The sequence below is a fragment of the Acomys russatus genome, chromosome 22 (genome assembly GCF_903995435.1).
Source record: "Acomys russatus chromosome 22, mAcoRus1.1, whole genome shotgun sequence".
NCBI classification, from domain to species: domain Eukaryota; kingdom Metazoa; phylum Chordata; class Mammalia; order Rodentia; family Muridae; genus Acomys; species Acomys russatus.
The window spans coordinates 10614985-10635438 of NC_067158.1; the positions used below are offsets into that span (position 1 = coordinate 10614985).

A 20454-nucleotide genomic window follows, 5' to 3' on the forward strand; every position below is an offset into this window, starting at 1 on the left:
TGTGCAAACATAGAGTGTTCCGACTCTAAGTTGGCAGCCATGTCAGCAGGTGATACAGTCCTGTGGGACCACTGTACATGCAGTGCGTCCTGGGATGAACTGTTCCTATGCAGTGTGTGGCCATGTAGTCAGCCGGGAGATCACTGCTGTTCACTGTTTACATCTTCCCTGTGGAAAGACCGCACTTTACATTTACTGCCCCCCAAATCACTGCCTTGCCTTGGAGGAGGGATCTTTGGAGTCTGACAACTAGTGAGTGGGGTTGTGACCAGCAGTAGCAGCAGCAGCAGCAGCAGCAGCAGCTGTTGAAGATCTTCCACAACAGACTGTAGGTGGAATGGCTAACTAGGCTCTGCCCCAGTGCTCTGCCACCCCCTCAAAACTGTCAGGGAAAATAAAGACAGAATAAAGTAGGATGAGTGCTCAAGACTTTGCACATAAGGAGATTTGGCCTTAGTTTTAGGCCTAAAGATAAATTTCATCTCATCCATTTCTCAACCTGGCCCCACATCTAAAGTCCGCTGGCATCACTCGCAGGGCACCTTGGACCAGGCACTGGGATGTGGGGGAAAGTGTTTTACAGGGACAAACAATAGGTTATACAGCTTCAATCAGGGAGTGTTGGTTTCCAAGAAGAAAAAGGGTTAGTTTAGTAATTAATATGCAAGGATTTTCTGGTAGCACAATTCAAGTCTAAACATTGGACAGGAAGTTAGAGAGCAACTCAGTGGATGCAAATTCCAGAAGGTACTTACTGTGGAAATTTATGTGCATATGAGAGCAAGTCCCAGAGCAGCACTTTGAGTGCTTGCCTGGCCTCTCTCTCCTCTTGGCCACCTGAGAACAGGGAAACTGCTCAGAGGTAGAGCTTCCTTCTTTCCTTTTTCCCCCCAAGGATGAACACCATCGACTTTTTCCTTTTCTCTGAGCATGTTGATTTGGTTTTCTCTCTGTCAGTCTATGGAGTCAGGTGGTAGGATGTGTCCAGTGCCAACACAAAAGGAGCTGAGACAGAAGGCCTGTTTGAGACAAGTCTGGGACATACAGAAAAACATGACTCAGACAGAACAAGTATAGTAAATTAGTGAGTGCTACTCAGTTACCAAGGGAAAAGTCTTTAATATCAGTTTCCTCTTGCTACCCCTGAGGTTGGCCAGCGCCTCTCTGTGCTGTTGACAGGACGGCGTGTAACTTGGCCAGAGGCTGTAATCTGCAGGAGCAAAGACCAAACTGTACTTGCTCTTAGATATTTCTATTTAATGCAATGTAATATATAGTAATAGGGTTTTTTTCCCTTCCCCAGCCATCTTCCTCCTCCCCCTCCTCCTCCCCCTCCTCCTCCCCCCTCCTCTTCCTCCTCCTCTTCCTCCCCACCACTGCAATCAGCACCAGGAGAGGGAGCCAGCCAGACCGAGGCACAGCCTGAGCCCTGAGTTCCCTGCTGGCTGACCTTTATTTTTCTTCACACACTTACTTTTCCCCCCCCGACCTCACAAATAAGAAACTGAGCCGGACGTGGTGGTGCACGCCTTTAATCCCAGCACTCGGGAGGCAGAGGCAGGTGGGTCTCTGTGAGTTCCAGGCCAGCCTGGTCTACAAAGTGAGTCCAGGACAGCCAAAGCTACACAGGGAAACCCTGTCTGGAAAAACCAAAAGCCAAAAACCAAAAACCAAAAAAAAAAAAAAAAGAGGTAAAGTGCATTGAAGGGAAAAGTCACAGTGGCTCTAGGCAACACTGTTTTTTCAAGTTGCTTAAAATTTTTATTCAGAGCCAGGCACATGCCTGTAATCTCAGCACTCAGATCTGAGTTCAAGGCCAGCCAAGGCTACACAGAGAAACCTTGTCTTAAGAAACAAAAATAGGGGCTGGAGAGATGGCTCAGTGGTTAAGAGCACTGACTGCTCTTCCAGAGGTCCTGAGTTCAATTCCCAGCAACCACATGGTGGCTCACAGCCATCTATAGTGAGATCTCCTGCCCTCTTCTGGTCTGTGGATGTATATGTAGGCAGAGCACTGTATACATAATAATAAATATTAAAAACAAACAAACAAACAAAAAAGTTATATTCAGTTCACTTTCAAGGCAGCTCTGGAGCTCAGGGAGTAAGGCACTGCTAAACCAGCAGCACCCACTTGGCCCCACCGATCTTAAGTGCTCTTAAAGTATTCACTGCATAGACTAAGAAAACAGTGTGACGGGAGCTGGAAAGATTGGCCAGTCGGTAAAGTGCTTGCTGTGTAGGCACACGCACTGAATAGGAGTTCAGATCCCCAACACCTATGTAAATGCCGGGCGTGACAGAGCATGCCCAGAACCTCACTGATGGGGTGGCAGTGGAGACAGGCAGACCTCAGGGGCTTGTTGACCAGCCAATATACTTGAAACTGTGAGTTCAGGTTCAATAAGAGACCTTGTATAAAAAAAAAAACAAAAACAAAAAACCAAGAGCAATAGAGGAAGACAGCCAGTATGAACCTTGGCCTCCATTGTGGACATGCATAGGTGACCACACCTGTACACACGCACAAACACATACACACATACACGCACACACCCATGACACACACGTGTACATACATATATATCACACAAAGAAACAAAATACTTAGAAAACGGTCTGAATACTCAGTAAAATTGGTCTCTTTCTGTGAGAGAATGCTCACAGGGCATAATGAATTGAAAAAAATTAAGAAATTTATACGGATATGGTCCATTAAATTAAATATTTACTTACACACACACACACACACACACACACACTCCACACAAAAGTGGTCACACAAACACATACATATCCCACAGAAAAGCGGTCATACACACACACACACACACACCCCACAGAAAAGCAGTCACACACACGCACATATACACACACACACACCATAAGAAAGCGGTCACACACACACACACACACCACAGGAAAGCGGTCACATACACACACACACACACACACACACACACACCACAGGAAAGCGGTCACATACACACACACACACACACACACACACACACAGGAAAGCAGTCTCACATACACACACACACCACAGAAAAACAGTCATACACACACACATACACACACACACACACACACACACAGGAAAGCGGTCACATACACACACACACACACACACACACACACACACACACACACACACACACAGAAAAGCACAGAATTAGAACCGGACTGCTGGGTTCAAATCCTCACTGTACCATTCCCTGTGGTTATTTTAATTACTCAATTTCTCTATAACTTGGTGTCCTGGCTGTAAAGTAGGGATAAAGACTGTACCTACCTCAAAGAGTTGTAATAATTAAAGAGTTAATACGTGTAACACCCATCACATGGTAAGCACTATATTACTTAAATTGTGATTAGTTTCTTTGGAATGCTCACTATATATTCTCTGTGACCTTCATATTTTGTGATGTGTGTTACTAACTCAGACCTCTGTTTGTTTTCAACAAATAGAGTGAGGGTGGATGCGTGGCCTTTGGTGGGTGGCTAAACTCCTAGTTGTTTGCCAGGCTGAAACAAAGAACAAAGATTTCCCAAGGATATACTATAACCCATCAACTGGTGCTGGGTGAGTTACGGAAAGCCTAATTCCCTCCTAAGCCACAGGGTTACTATCACCATCTGATGCGTGACGTCCACAGCCGTGGAAACATCCTTGACCTTTGCTGAAGTCTGCCCCTTGCTCAGAAGTTGCTATGTGTTGGGTAAACCTGAGAGCAGTAATACTTGCTTCTCTTCCTCATGTAGAGCTGGGAGGAGCAGAGGGAAATGAGAACCAGCTGGCAGGAGAGAGTCAAGTGCTTGTGAAACTGTTACCCACAGCCAGAGCTGAAGCAGACTGAATTCGAGGGAACCATTCTTAGCACTAAGAGTATTTGAGCAAGGGGAAATCCAGCCTTAAAATGCTCTGATGCAGGAAAGATGAGGAAACACACGTTTTCTGTTGTCTTGCAGACTACAGAACTGAATGGCTGAGATACATTTTTATTTTACAATAAACATATAGAGTTGGTAAGGTCTAATTTAAGAACTGACAGAAAGGCAGTGGAACAGGCCTTTAATCCCAGCACTTGGGAGGCAGATGGCGAGGCCAGCCTGGTCTATAAAGAGAGTTCTAGGACAGCCAGGGCTGTTACACTTACACACACACACACACACACACACACACCCTGTCTCGAAAAACAAACAAAAAATTGACAGAAGTAAATTGAAAAAACAAAAACAAACTCCATGGAAGGTGGGGTTCCTTCATTTGGGAGGAAGACCAGGATATCCCTGGAAATCAAATCAAATCAACAGTAATGAAGTTTCCTTCCAGTCAATGAAAAGGGAATGTGGAAGGGAAACTCCAAATCTCTTGTTTACCCAGCTGTCTGTACAAAGTGAATTATTCATGATTCAGTGTGAATAATAAACCTATGCAAATATTTGCTGTATTCTCAATTTTGAGGGAGCAGCAGGAAGTGACGTCACTGTAAAATGATTTAGTTAACTCTTGCTCTTTGAAATGAACTGAGAAAATAGATGCCGATGATTATTTATATATGTTCCTCCTCTTACAGAAAAAAATAATCTTTTTCCTTAGAGGCTTTTGTCCTATTGGAGACAGCAATTTAAAGCTTCTGTTACTAACATAGCCTCTACATGACTTCCTTAGAAACTAATTATGAAAGAGTTTTGCTTTTTCTTAACTGTAAGGGGTTTAAAAAAAAAAACCCTCCGCAGAAGTTCTGTGAGGGGAAACCGTAACGGACAAGTTTCCAAGTACTTGCTGCTTACTGTACATTCTTACCTATAAATGTCGGTTGCGGGGTTTGATAAAGGGACTATGACAATAATAGTGATACCCGGCAGCCGTTCACCCTTTTCACCACAGAACTGGCGGAACAGTTTCCATCAGAACTGCTAGACTAACAATTTAGAGCAGTGGCTCTCACCCTTGCTCCTCACGCTGGCTGGGGAGACCCCACCCCAACACTGTTTCATTGCTGCTTTATACCTGTGATTTTGCTATTTTTGTGAACTGTGAGGTAAACAGCTGAGGAGCAAGCTCTGTGAAAGGATGCTTGGGCCCCGACCTGCTGATTTGGAGCTAGAAGCGTGTCAGCGTTTGTGTAGCCTGTCCACGCAGGCGACTGCTGGGTAGTGAAAGGGTGTTAGCATCTTGCTGCTCCAGTAACTTTTCACATTGTGCCATTATCATAGGCTGCCCAAGCACTTCGTCCCTAGTCTTTAAAAATATTTTTTATCTTACATTTGAGACAAAGCTTCATTGTGTATAGAAGGCTGGCCTTGAACTTATGATTCCCCTATCTCAGCCTCTGAAGCGCTGGGGTTACAGATGTGAGCCTCAAAGCCCCAGGTTACCCCAACCTCTTAAAGTGTAGTGGTGAGCTGAAGTATGTGATGGCTGTTTTATATGCTATACTTATGATGAATTTGAGTAATAAAAGAGGTTGCACTGTAAGTCTCACCCGGAAGCCGAGTTGACTCTGACTGCAGGCTTGTTTCAGTTAGACAGATCGTGCTCAAGCCTGGACAGTGGCGCACACCAGTACTCCCAGCACTCGGGAGGCAGAGGCAGCCAGGTCTCTGTGAGTTCAAGGCCAGCCTGATCTACAAAGTCCAGGACAGCCAAGGCTGCACAAAGAGACCCTGTCTTGAAAAACTAAAAAACAAAATAAAACAAAACCCAGATTACATTTAGAGAATCTCACTTTGGCTCAGCAGTAGTCAGTCCCAGAGTCTCTGAAGGAAGGAGGAGCAGAGAACTGGTTTCAGCCTCCTGAGTCTTGCGGCTCGGGCTCTGTCTAGAATACCTAGGCTCTACCCAGACGCCCTCTAGCCCTCCTCTAAGCCACTGTAGAGCCCAGGTAGAGGGATCCAAGCTACTGGACCAGATTTAGAGTGGACAGGCTCTCTCATAGGCAGGACTCATGCTTCTAACACCTGGTTGTGTGGAAATACAGGCTCACCTCACATTTTGTAGCTAAGTCCAGAAATAGTAGGAGAACCAAGAGTTAAGATAAACTCTGGAGGCTGAAAAGATGGATCAGTAGGTTAGAGTGTCCGCTGGGCAAGCACAGGGACCAGAGCTTGAATCTCTAGAACCAAGGTAAAGGCCTGGTATGGCCACAAGGCAAAACTGAACTTCAGGTACAGTGAGAGACTGTCCCCAGGGAATGATGTGCAGCCTGGCAGAGCAAGACTACACAGACACACAGACACACAGACACACACACACACACACACACACACACCACAGACTAAGATTTATACTTTCAACAAAGCTTTATTACTTTTTTCATGCTGAGGCAGACCATCCTCATAATCCACCCAAAAGCCCAGGAACCCATGGCTTGCCTGGTGTCACCCACACAAGCCCTGGAACTGCACTAAGTGCTCTGTGTGGCTTTTCCTTCTGTAACTGTAGTTTCTGGAGATCTGTACTGTGAAAATAGACCATACAGAGGAACATGAGAGGAAATGCATCATTCATCAGGCATTGGGCATTAATGTGTTGAAGATGAGCTACATTTCCAGGAAAGAGAATTATTCTATTTCTTCTCTCAGAATTGAAATGCTACCAAATGCATTCTAATATTTTCTTTCATCCTATACTGACTGGAAGTAGCTTTTCTTATTCAAAAATGATATTAACAATGTATCTCAAAGTTAATTGGCAACACAAATACATAGCAAACTTTGGTCTTGAAAGGTTAAAGGAGGCTGGGCATGGTGGCACACGCCTTTAATCCTAGCACTCGGGAGGCAGAGGCAGGTGGATCTCTGAGTTCAAAGCCAGCCTGGTCTACAAAGTGAGTCCAGGACAGCCAAGGCCACACAGAGAAACCGTGTCTCAAAAAACAAAAACAACAACAACAACAACAACAAAAAAAAAACCCAAAACAAAACAAAAAGAAAGGTTAAAGGACCTGAAATGCTTAGCTATATTTAATAAAACTTATCTTAAGTGAACATTTGTCCCACAGCTTCCATTAACCATGCTCTTTCTTTGAAAGGTCCATCTTTATAAGAAAGTTTTAAGACAAGGTGGTATTATGTGGCCCTGGCTGATCTGAATGCATAGTAGAATTAATTCCTTTTGTAGGCTACTCTCTAGGGAAGGCCTGTTGACCATCACTGTGAATTAACATAGTCCAAGAGGAAGGCTCTTTGAAGACAACAGTGCAAGTGATCCATTTTTGTTGAGAGATGTGACCAGGGGACTTAACCACATTCCTTGTGGTTTCAGAATGACATGACACCATAGACAGGCAGAGATACTTGTCATTCCTAGTAATGACTGGCCACATCAGCTCTTTAACATAAAGAGGTGGCTCTAGATGCTATAATTTCTCAGAAGCAGCATGGCTGGGTGCAGTGTCAAAGGCAAGTTGAGTGTGACTCTGTCCACTGACGGATGGGCAGCTATGGAGAGAAGCAGCTAGCTGCCTGAGGCACCCTTGAAGGTGTAAACAAGTCTTCTGGAATTATCCTAAGGTGCCCCCACTACAGTGAATGTAAACATGTTTTTGTTTTGATCCCAAGTGTGGGCTGTGAGAGAACAGGTGATATTTATCTACTAGGAGATGAACCACCTCATGTGGGGGGCTTGCTTTTTGCCAGCTGAAACATATCCTAGTACAGACTCGGAGAATATATATATATTCCCAAAACAGGAGGCTGGGGCTTTTTGGGTCTTGGTATTGTTTGGCTGCTCATCGCTCCACTTCTCAAGACACTCCTAGAGAGAACCATGCCAGAGAACACTTTGGGGGTTCCAGGTTCCAGCAGCAACTTTGGTTGAATTGCTGGTCTGCTGAAATCCTGCCGACTACGCCAGGGGAATCCTCCCAGGAACCGAGTCTAAAAAAGTCTACTTCTCCTGTTCCCCTAAACCTCCTTTCTCTTCTATCTAGGGTAGGAGGGTTGGAAGGGAGGTATAAGCATTAAAGAACCCCAAATAAAGTAGGTTGGGAAAAGGTCAAAGCCTACACCCCACCTCAAACATATGGTGGCAAACTGCATGAGGTCTATGATGGAGCCTGAACATCTTGACTGGAGCTTGCCCGGTTTCACAGTTAGGGCTTTGACGATTACTCGCTGTGCCACACTGGCCACATATTTCTCTGTCTTGGCTATCTCGGTTGGTTTCTACGAGAATTGACTGAATAAGCATGCGGACCAATGCTGTGACTCACCCTGCTCACAAGGCTGTCGCCAATCAATCAGCCTGACAAAGTGGCTGGATGAGCATGTGAGCTCAGTGAAAGTAGCCTTGCTTGCTAAGGGACATGAGGGCATTTTGAATGTGGGAGAAATGCTCTGTGTCATTATGTTTATGTTAGCACAAGTAAATAAAAATCCTCAAGCAATTCCTTCCCTGATCACGAGTCCCGAGTCCGGGCCCTCAGCGCTCCACACACGCACCAACACTGTTAATCTCTGGTTGTTTTCTGTCTCTCAGTGCTTTCTATTCTAATTCCTCCTCCCATGGTCCTACTCACCCACACATGTGCAGCCACTTCAGTAATCATGCCTGGATCAGTGCATGATGCTATTTGTTTAAAGACGAGTATGCGTAAGCAAGCACGTTTGCTCATCTGTGCCTAAAATAGCTCTGAAAAGCCATATGAGAAAGTGGTTATGCTAGTTACCTTAGGGGAAGAGAACTAGGTGCTTAGAGGTCAGGAGAGCAATGCCTTTATTTATATCTTTTTGTTCCTTTTGAATTTTAAGTCATGTGACTCTATTACCTAATCACAAACAAACAAATAGAATGTAGGAAATAGTAAGAGCTCTGCCAAGTTCATTAACTTATTAAACAAATATTTACTGTGCATCTTCTCCTTGCCAGACACTAGCAGAGTGACTGTGTTTCACCAACAGTGTGCCAGAGGCCCTACTGGTTGTTGCATTAAAACCTGCTCATAGGTGATTCAAAGAGTTGGTTAATCATAACCAAGGCTGTCGTTTGATTAGGAAGAAAACTAAGTCTGGGTTAATAATACTACAAAAGATGTCCCTTAATTTACTGAAAAGTTGGAAAAAGAGCCCAGAAGAAGCCAGAGTGTCAGACAGTACACTGTACCTAACATTTACTGGGCAGTGGCATTTTGCATGCCAGCCAGCCATCTGCTTTGCCTATGGTAACTGACTTAGATCTCATAGCAACTGTGAGAAAGATTCCTCCCTGTCCTCACCTTACAGACAGGGAAACAGAAATACAGAGAGAGCACACAGATCATATCCCCAATAATCTGGAACTCTCGAACCTTGGTTTTAAACTTTCCTGTCCTTTGGGGGAAAGGATTATGAAGTAGTCCTTTATTCCCAAGTATCTCTGCTGAAATCCTGCCATTAATGCGAAGGGTCACAGAACTTCACAGCTGGAAGAGATTCCAGTTGTTCACAAGCTGATCTGCTAGCCTGCTTCTAGGTTGCTTAGCAACCTCTGAAGTCATCACCAGCCACTGCTGGCAGCCAGGAGCCCAGGATAAAAAGGACAAACGTGCACTCCTCTCTTACCTCTCTCTAGGGGGCGACCCCTTTTCCCCTGCCCCCCATGGCTCACTCAGGCCCTAACTCCTCTCCCCTTCCCTTCCCCTCCCCTAAATAAATCTCCCCGTATCATATCGGTGGCCTGGCATCTCACTCTTGATGGTAACACCAATACTGAGCTGCTTCTATTCTCATGCAAAGAAACAACTTCCTATATAGTGGTTGAGTGCTTGTAATGGTGAGAGCACACAGTCAGATGCTACAGCTCCAACTGCTGAGAAATCAGGGGCATGCTGCATGGCCTGTGTGCCACACATTCTGTTCAGGCAGAGGCGAGGTGAGGCCTGCTCTGGGTCTGCTCTTTGGAAGACAATGCTTCTCTGCATTTCCTAACAGTTCTTTAAATGTTGGAAGGTAGAATAAGGCTCTCCTCAAACTTTCTTCTTTATGTATTCAGTCTGTTTTCATGTCATGGTCCCTAGGTAACATTCATTTAGTTACAAGTTTATATTTAAGATGCAAAAGTGTGGGGGCAGCTCAGCCAGTATAATCTGATGCCTCCCTTCCATGAACTGTCCTGAAAGAAAGTTTCCGTGCTGAGGAGAGGGACAGGGAAATGCTGACAAAAGAGGCAACTCAAAGCAGGCAGGGTCAAGGGTCAGCTGCAGGCTTGGAAAAGATGATATAATAGGGGGAAGGGGAAAGGGGGGGAGGAGGAGGAGGAGACCTGCGGCTTCTGAAGACTAGAGAAGACATGCTAAGAGTTTAAGGAGCAATCTGAGGGCATGAGAAGATGGCTCAGTGACAATGAGCTTGCTGTACAAGCATATGAGGATCTGAGTTTGGATTTCCAGCACCCATGTAAAAAGCCAAGTGTGGGGTTCTCGCCTGTAATCCCAGAATGGGGGAGAGGTGGGTCAGGCAGATTCCTGAAGCATGTTGGCAAGCCAGCTTAACTGAATTAGACCAAGTAAACTGAGGGTCAGAGAGGTAAAATAACTTGTTTAGAAAGTAGCAGTCAAGTTTGAATTCAGTATCCCAGGCACCTGCCATGCTACCCCACCCCCACCCGTGTGGGTTTGAAATGGAGTCCTGCTGTATAGCTCAGACTGGCCTTAAAGCCATCCAGTCCTCCAGTCCTCCAGCATCAGACTCCTGAGTGCGAGATTCTAGGTGTGTACCATCAGGCCCAGGCAGCCCCAGCTTTTCCTTGACTGCCTTGCTAAAAGAAGATAGGATGTTAGTAATTATCCTAATGGAAGTAGGCTTCTACGGCTTTTGGAAATGTTGAAGAACCAGACAAAAACCTTTCAAAGACATTTTTACACTCAATTTCTGCCCTGAGGTATCTGAGACCCCCGAAGAATACTTCTGTGCTCCAGTGCCTTCCAGATGTTTCTGGCTGTCATTCAGTTTGTGGGAGAAGGGCTTTTGTATAGTTGACACCAGGGGCCAGTAAGATCAGTCTAGAACACTGAGTAAGCAGTAAGCCTTCACCGAATGTTCAACGATATCATGGAATTGTAACAGAAAAGTCCTGACCTTTTTTTTTTTTTCCTGTTATCTTGGCTGTCCTGGACTTGCTTTGTAGACCAGGCTGGCCTCGAACTCACAACGATCTGCCTGCCTCTGCCTCCCAAGTGCTAGGATTAAGGGCATGCGCCACCACGCCCGGCTAAAGTCCTGACTCTTTTCAGAACTGCTGCTAAGATTTCCCAGCATTACCTTTTGAGAAGGTCTTCTGTATAATTCCCAGCTGGGTATCAGGCCAGGTTCCCTGGCTTTGCACACAGTGAGCCAAGGGCATCTGTGAGCCACTGTCTCCTAAAGAAGGACTCTCAGGTGGCATGGGCTTTAATGCCAGCACTCCAGAGGCAGAGGAAGGTGGATTTCTGAGTCCTAAACCAGCCTGGTCTACACAGTGGACTATCAGTACCTCTGAGCCTCCTGCAGGGTAAGACTCTGCCTGGGGAGATGCTGTCCGCCAGGAGGGAACTGTACAAGCAGGCTGGTTCTCTAGCTCCTTCCCAAGCCATCTCTAAACAGGAACTTAACTTCATTATTGTATAACCAAGCAAAAAAATAAGTAAAAGTTTTTAACAAACAGAAAACCAACACCCTCAGTGATGCCCCTACTTCTATGGATATTGAAAATTGCATATTTTGTCTCAGCAAGGACCATAATACATTAATCACAGTTAAACTACTGTCACAGAAACAAACTAATACTTTTCAAAGAGTATACACTGAGATGTTCTCTCACTTATGTAGAGTCTAGACTATTCCTTGGGGCTTCCTTTTAAATAACATTCATTCTAACAGCATTGTTTTTACTATAAGAACATGTAGAAGCCAGTGGTGGCGGTGGTACAGGCCTTTAATCCCAGCACTTGGGGTGGGGCAGAGACAGGCAGATCTCTGTGAGTTTGAGGCCAGCCTGGTCTACAGAGTGACGCCAGGACACGAGGAAGGAGGAGGAGGAGGAAAAAGAAGAAAGAGAAGATGAAAAGAATCTGTGGAAGTCACTAAAGATCTCAGTCAGTTGTGAAACTATAAATCAATAATTCTGAGTTATACTCAAAATGAGCTCAAAAGTTACTAGAATTTTTAAAACCACAGAAGTTTGAACTTATCTCAACCCAGGTTTGACACTGATAACCATTTCCAGCCTCTTCCTGGCAGATGTGAGCTGGAGAGTGAAAGAACCTGGACCCCAGAGGACTTGCAGGAGGGGAAACAAGGTGTGGTTTCAGGCCTGGCTTCAAAGGCCGGGGCAACCCTGAGCCCAGCCCATTTCTTCTCAGCTAGACTAATTTCTGTAAAAAGAGACAAACCACTCAGCCGAAGTCAAACTTCCCCATAATTGAACAATGCCCCAGTTTCCAAGTATCCTCTTCTAATCTCTGTAAGTGCTGAAGAAGCAGGCACAGTGAGGGCGAGCGAAGGGCCAGTCTAGCACAGCGCAGGTGTCCTGCCTTGGTGCTGGGTTTTCCTTTTATGTCTTCTCCCCTCACCAGCTCCCCTACCCCCTTTCTTCTCCCTTCCTCCAAGTTTTGATGCAGTTGTATTTATTAATTTTTTGACAGCTAAGGGCAGAAGTGAAAAACTAAGGATTTCTTTCCTTTAAATAAACCTTTCAGCAAATGCAATTGCATGCCCTCTGTCCTTGATAACTACTAGTTGCACATATGAGCTAGCTGTGTAAACTCAGCTATTTCACATGTCCATGTTTCTCAGATCTTGGTAGCAGATCTCCTCCCCTGCATGCCTACCAAGGGCATGCGTCCAGAAAGTTCTCTCCTACCTCACGAATTCACTGCATCAAAACCACACTGTATGCAATGGCTGTGATAAAGCTGTTGAGTTGAGGAAGGGGGTATTAAAAGATAAAGTCAGATTACTACAGACTGTTTCTAGATAAATTTAGGTCCTAAACTTTAAGCGTCATTGCCAACTTTAGGCTAAGTCTCTGATAAATGTAAATACAGATAGATATTGAGAGCTAAATTCCCATTTTAAACAAAATGGTTCCTTCTGAAATCCAGACTAATTACTCTGTATAGCTCATTTGCTGTAAATCAAAGACTCCTGGAGATGAGGTGAAGTGCCCGTGTATTCACAGCTTGGGATGACTCCCCACCTTATAGAGAGCCCATCACAAAGTCCGGACAGCCTGTGGACTTCCTCTGAGCCAAACCAACCTCTTGCCGCTTTCACCAGTTTGGTCTCAGATCTGCCCTCTGGAGAGACACAAAATAACCCTAATCCGTCTACTAGACAGCAAATCTCTTTGTGTGACTCTCTAAAAAAAATATGGTGATTCAGGCTATACTTCTATATAATAAACCCAATTACCTTTCCCCTCTTGCTCCTTTTAGTGGCAGGGCAGGCTTACCTGAATGCACTTTAGTATGCAGGCAGGGAGCCCCTCCCTGCACAGTGCCCAGTGCTTTAGCCCGGCTCAAGGCTTCAGTTGATACTCAGCTCTAGGTCCTCAGAAACAGACGAGAGTCCAGCAAAGGACAGCGCTGGACAGGTGGGCTGCTTTGGCTTTCCTGTGATGGAACATACAGACTTCTGTGGACTAAGGTACACCTGGCCCAGAAGTTCTCTTTTGTCAAAGGCCACAGGGGCTCAACTTCTGTGATAGAATCATGAGACTTTCCCACAGGACTCACCCTCACAGCCCAGTTAGCCCCAGTTAAGCCATACTGGGTGATGAGCACTCTGGGTGTTGGGAGCCTCACTACACCTTACATTGGAGAAACACTAAGTGAAAAAACTACGAATTACGATGAGTAAAAAAAATTCTTGCAGTCCTGGTGAACAGCTCAGTGGATAAGGACACTTGCTGGCAAGCCTGATGACCCAAGTTCAATCCCCAGAACCCACATGATGGAAGGAGAGACCCAACTGTCACAAGCTGTCCTCTGATGACCAGCATACTCCATGGCATGGGAAACACACCCACACACAAAGCACACACATTTAATGCTTAGCTCATCTATCCCATCCTTTTAAGTTCAATTATTAAATACCATGTTACATAAGCCAGCAAACAGTTCTTTAAGTCATCTTTTATTCATGTCACATCATCATTAAGCCTATCAAAATTCTTCCAGAACAGAGAGGGGACAAATAGCATCACCTGAAAGTTACAGACTGATAAACTAAAGTCATTTTTGGAAATTATTCAACATAGGCCTTAAAGGGAACCAGGCTCTTGAACTGCCTGTCAGCTGTTTGGGATTGGCCAACAAAACAGGGCCTGGGGCCAGGGCTGAGAAATTTTACGGGGAGGGCATCTTCGTGCACGTGCTGCTGATCAACCTCGTGACTCAAGTTAACATATAAATCACACCTGGCTAAGCACCTTCACACATATCCTACGCTGCTCTGGGTGAGATGTAATAAAGCTATAGGATTCTGACACACAGGTTCCAACAAGTCGAAACATTTCGCAGTAGTGGAGATACCAGGAGAGTTTAGTGATGTAAAAAAACCTATTTCTTTAAGAACAACAGCTTGTTTCTTTTCAAAACAACTGCTGTGGTTCTTTTGCAAACGCAAAGCGTGTCTCTGTGCCAACTCAGCTGTGAGGTAATGCCATCCAAGGCAGCCCTGGTGATCTTGTTCCCTTCCAGAACTGTGAACCATGTCCTGCTGAACAGCCTAGCTGCTTCATCAGCTGAGTAAAGAGTTGAGCAAAAGCTTTAGGAAAAGATTTTGGATAAGAACTTACTTTCCTGTTACAACAATTCATACATGTTTTGCAAAGGCACCTAGGTTTCACTTTCTGTTAGGGATGAAGATTGTCACTGGCTGGCTGATCTTCCTCTTCTTCCTGGAGCTTTCAAAACTTGATTCAATGTGCACAAAATTCATTCTTTGAATCTGTGAGAATCACAGAGAGAGGTACAGTTCAGCAGAGATGTGACATCTACATAAGACACATATAAGACAGGAAGACCAAGCATGCATAACCGATCCAAACCTGCGCCCCTATGGGCTCTTTGGCCCAGCACACAACCCTGCTGCCAGGATCAGAATCTGGCACTCCAAGTTTCAGGAGCTCAAGTCCCCTGGAGGCAGCCAGTTTCTGGGACAGTTTCTTGGCTCTCTCTAGTGAATTCAACACATCCAACTCTTGAGGGAAGGGTTGTTGATCAAGGTGTGGGGCCAACAAAGAGCAAGTCAGGGTCAGGAGAGATCTAGGGCACTGATTACTTTAGAGGCAGGCATAATGTAAGTCCCTATTTCAGCCAGGAGAGACATACAGCCTTGTCTTCTCCACAACGGTTTAGACAACAACTTAAAAAGGACAATGACTCCTTGTGCTGAAGAAAAGTATATATTATTGATTACAGGGAAGTTGATTAGTGAGTTATCACTAATCATCACCCAACTAGGCTTAACTTTGGTGAAGACCTTGGGATTTGTTTTTGCTCAACTGAATGACTCACTGGAAGTATATATGATCTGTCAGACAACCCCTGATGCCTGGAGTTCCAAGAAAAGCATAAAAGACGTTTGTACATTCAGCTGCTAGAAAGGAGTACTGTTTTTCCCACACCTTCTGGTCCACTGGAAGGGAGGTGGAGTGCAGTGTCTTTTAATGTAGCAGATGAACATTCTTATTGATATGGCTTAACTGCAAAATAGTGAGCCTGTCAGCAAAGCCTTTACGCACCATTTAGAAACAGAAACTGGGTCTGAAAATGGACGGTTTGGGCATTCATTTCATTCATTTATCCTTGAGTTTCAGAAGAGGGTTGAATTTCTGATCTCAGAAGCCACACACTCCCTTTAACCTTAACTAAAACACTGACTAATAAAATAGTGAAAGTTTGAGAAAATTAGAACTGCTTATCAAATAACTGGTTTTTATATGTGCAGAAGGTTCAAATGGCCTGCTCTATAGGAAAAATAAGTAGCAACATCAAGCACAAAGCACAAAGCACAAAGCCAGCTTTTAAATCTATGAAATGAATTTGTTCTAGTTTGGTTGTAAGAAAAAGTCATTTGAAGAAGTTCACATTGTCTGGACGTGTTGCTGGAGAACCCACTCTAAAAGGACAAAGCATGGGTGAGCACCTCTACGGCAAGTGCCCCTGATGCTCTAACTAAGTTTTAGTCTCCTTTTCGTCCATTGTCAAGTAATTAGAGTTTTATTTTTAAACTGCAGGACTACAATTTTATTTCATTGAGCTAATCAAAATCCCTTCAGTATGTATAGTACGGCTTATAGAAAACTGGTGTGCTCAAAGACAAGCATGTTATCAGTCACGGACACGTCCATGGAGATAAATGAGCCATAGGAGGTGTATAAGCTAACACACTAATCTACACAAGGTATATTCCAGCTGGTTTCATTTCTACCTTTGATGCCAAAAGTCAGCTGGCCAAGCAATTAGATCTCATCTGTAAACACATCAGATATCAATCAAAAGATTTCTAATGCATATATGTATGTGTAATAAAAAGATTAATTTTTATGTGTATGAGTTTTTGCATGTATTAGTGTACACCACATGTGTGCCTGGTGCCTAAGGAGACTGAAGGGCTCCCACACCCTGAAACCTGAGTATCACACAGCTGTGAGCCACATATGAGAGCTGGGAACAAACTCTGTTCTTGGCAAGCGCAGCTAGTGCTTTTGTCCAGAGACAGCTCTCTGGAGAGCCCTTATATGTGATTTTTATGTGCACTGGTGTTTTGTCTGCATGTATGTCTGTGTTAGGGTATCAGATCCTGGAATTAACAGACAGTTGTGAGCTGCCATGTGGTGCTGGGAATTGAACCCGGGTCCTCTGATAGAGCAGTTCAGTCCTCTTAACTACTGAGCCATGGCTCTGGTCCCTTATATGTGATTTTTTGAAACAGTGTTTCATGCGTATCCCAGGCTAGGCTTGAGGCATCTTCCTGTCTCCACCTCCCACGTTTTGGAATTCCAGGGTACATCACTACAGCTAGTTGATGTAGTTCACCTGAACTGTATCCCTCACCTGCCATATTTTAAGCATATAGTTCTTACGGTGTTCTTTAGCCAAGCATGGTGGTTCAAATCTCTAAGTGCAGTACTTGTTGGAAGACTGTTGCAGGACTGTTAAGTTTCAGGCCAGCTTGAATTTCAGTGGCTCAAAGAGTAAAACGTAACAATTACAGACTGTTCCTTGATTTCAAATTACTGAGAGAAGCTGGGAGTGAACCACACCTTTAATCCCATCACTTGGGAGGCAGAGGCAGGAGGATCACTGTGAGTTCGAGGCCAGTTCGGTCTATAGAGAGTTCCAGGACAGCTAGAGAGATGTTACACAGAGAAACCCTGTCTTGGAAAAAAAAAAATTACTGAGAGGCTGCCATGATTAGCCTGCAACAGAGCCCAAAGAGTACAGAAGTCGCATGGGCCTGAAGACCTCAGGGGACACACTTCCTACTGTGTGGGGCTTAGCCAGCTTCCATGTTGATTAGTAACATTTTCTACTTAAGAAGCCCAAGAACAGGATTTGCCTTATGCACGCAGGGACTGCCACCTGATCTAGCAGTATTTGGATGTCATTATGAAAGGTCCTTTCTCTGTAAATGACTGTTAATTATTTCCTTTATAGTCATCAACTTAAAAATGCTTATTATTTGGATACTGTTCCTGAATTTTTTTCTTTGGCCATCTTTTCTGCTTCTTATTGCACTGCCCCCACTCCCACCCCGCCACCCTGTGTAAGAATCAATTACACTTCATAAGTCAAGAGCTCCACAGGCATGTGTTCAATTTAAGTCTCTTCTGAGCCACACATCCGAGTGTGTGTCCACAGCCCAGTTAGTCTCTACATGGCCATTCCAAAGAAAGCTCAGCTGCACCACATCTGAGACTGGACCTCATCACATGCTCCTGTAAGCTGCTGCCACTCACTGTTCTCACCTGAGGTATTCAAGAGAGCCTGTGAGGCCTCCCTCCACCCTTGGCAGCTCAGGAATGGTGAGAAAGTCTTCCCCAGGGAAGAGCACACCAATTGGTTATCTAACCCCAAATGGTCATGCCTGACAACACACATACAAGTAGCATATGGACTGAGCAGGCTGTATTTACATATTTATGGAAAAACAGTGATATAAAGAAAATGATCAGTTTCAGAATTGAGCCTTGTGAAAAGAGTCATTATGTACACGATTACAATATAATGCAACACTCTATTGTCCAAACAGACATCCATTTTTCAGCAATTACTGTGCATGAGACAAAGCTAAGTGAACAAAAGAGATAGGAATCCCTAAAAATCCCTGCCCCATAGATTGTACAATCTGGTTACATTACTTTTTGGCTTAAATGTTTCCGATGGCATCACTACAGTCTTGGCTGCTTGCTTGATGGTGTGCTGCTTTACATCTACTGTCCTGAGGGAAATGCTCTCCACGTGCTGCACATACTCACCCGCTTGGCAGGCCACATGAGAACCTACTGCACCCCTGAGCATCTTAGTTACGACTTCTCAGGTCACATCTGGTACTGCCTTGTGCTTTGATCTCATACCCTGCCCCTTTCTAGTTCTTTGCATGCAATACTTCTGTCTAAAATACTCATTTTTTTTTTTCTTATATCTTCACTGGTAGATTAAGACTCTGGTGAAAATTATTTCACTGAAAAAAATTTGCCAATCACTGTGAGATCACTATAGACATATATTTAGTTTCTACAGTTTCTAGCTCCTAATTCCAGCCTCAAGGAATGTCAGAGAAATTCAAATCTGTCTTTCTCTGACCTACTTTTTCTGATAGGAGATGATAGATAAATCATAGCAGATATTATCCTCATTTCAGAAGCGGCCTGTCTTATAACTGGAGGAAATGCTGCACAGAGAGATCAAGAAGACTGCACAAGGAGGCTGGCTGTGATAGCCTCCTAATCTGTTGGCATTACAATCTCCCAGGGGAAAAGGAGGCTTCTGAAGTTCTTGGCTCACAGAGAGCATGGAAGCTCTGTGCTCTTCCCCCACACTGCACCCCATGCACCTTCTAACGCCCTTTATAAACACACTGTGTGCCTGGAATTCTATGAGCCACTCAAACAAATTAGTTGAACTTAAGGGGATTGTGGGAATCATAAATTGTGCCACTGAGTCAGAGGCACAGGAGGAAAAACATTTATAGCTTGCAATTGGCATCTAAAGTCCTGGGGGGGGGGCAGATGGGAGGGCTAGGGACCACTTTAAGTAGATAGTGTCAATTGAGTTGTAGACACCAAACTGGTGTTTCCAGTAGTAGAAATGATTGCTTTTGGAGAAGAGAAATCCTCTTATCTTTCAGTGTCATGTCTTTCCAGTGGCCTGTGTTGCAGCTGGGAGCTGGCTCAGAGGAGAAGCTCCCGCTGCTCATGCACCAGACCCTCAGGTCTAGCACTCATGTGACAGCTGAGGACAGAAGTAACATCTACAATCCCAGTTCTAGGTGAGAGTCCAGGACGGTGGGATCCTTGGAGTTCACTGGTCTGCTAGTCTGGCTGAATTGGTGAGCTCCATATTCTAAAGACTCTGCCTCAAAAAATAAAGTGGAGAGTAATTGAGGTACGCACACATAAACATGGATGCTGGCATGCACATAACATGCACATACACACATAATGCATTCACCTACACAGAAAACATTTTCTATGTTGATAGAGGTGTGACAGCAAAAGAACAATAGTTTTCTTTATTTACACAAACACAATCTCAATCAAGTTAGGTTCTCCAATCATACAGTCTATAGAACTCTAGAAGATTGGGAACAGGCAGTTTTAGTCACATCTGTATCAGCAACATCTAGGAAGCGCCTTGGATGTAGAAGAGGCTTAAGAGTGAATGAACGAACAAACGAACGAATGAGTGAATGGATCGTCAAACAGCACTGTTTGTAATGTGGAAATGCAGTCTGAGTACCAAGAGAGAACTCTGGGCTGCAGATGTAATCTGAGCGTCAGCTGCGTGAATAATTAAGGCCCTGGGTGTGGAAATGTTTGCTTATTGGGAGAGCAGAGCGTGAGAAGGCAAAGAGGCCAGGACACAGCCTTAAGGAATTCCAACACTGAGAGATTAGCTGGAAGAGGAGCCAACAAACAAGACCGAGGAAGGAAAAAAAAAAAAAAAAAAAGACAGATAAAATACTAGCAGACTATTATGTCAAGCAATCTGGGGGAAATCATGTTTTTAAAAAGCAAATGGAAAAATGAAAAGGTGCTGGTCAGCAGTATTGACTATTGCTGATAGGTAAAGGAAGGTGGGCACCGATGGATGTTCATTCAAGTTAGCCACCTGGAGACTACTAGGTACACTGAATTGGTGGGAGTAGAAGTCAACTGAAAAGTGGAAACAAACAAACAAACAAATCGGAGAAAGTACAGCCTGGGGAATAGAGAACTTAGAAGCGAGATAATGATTTTTGTGTTGAAGAGTTAGTAGG

The 20454-nt window shown here is 44.5% G+C and overlaps 1 protein-coding gene across 1 annotated transcript in view; it reads right to left on the reverse strand.

Annotated features, from left to right (window-relative positions):
* Positions 1 to 14633: 14633 nt before the first annotated feature.
* The window catches only part of Hormad2 (HORMA domain containing 2), a 78626-nt gene continuing 72805 nt past the window's right edge, over positions 14634 to 20454 (reverse strand). The window contains exon 13 of the mRNA XM_051165384.1: positions 14634 to 14916. Within this exon, the coding sequence (XP_051021341.1) occupies positions 14812 to 14916 (105 nt within the window). The 3' untranslated portion in view covers positions 14634 to 14811. The remainder of the gene's footprint in view (positions 14917 to 20454) is intronic.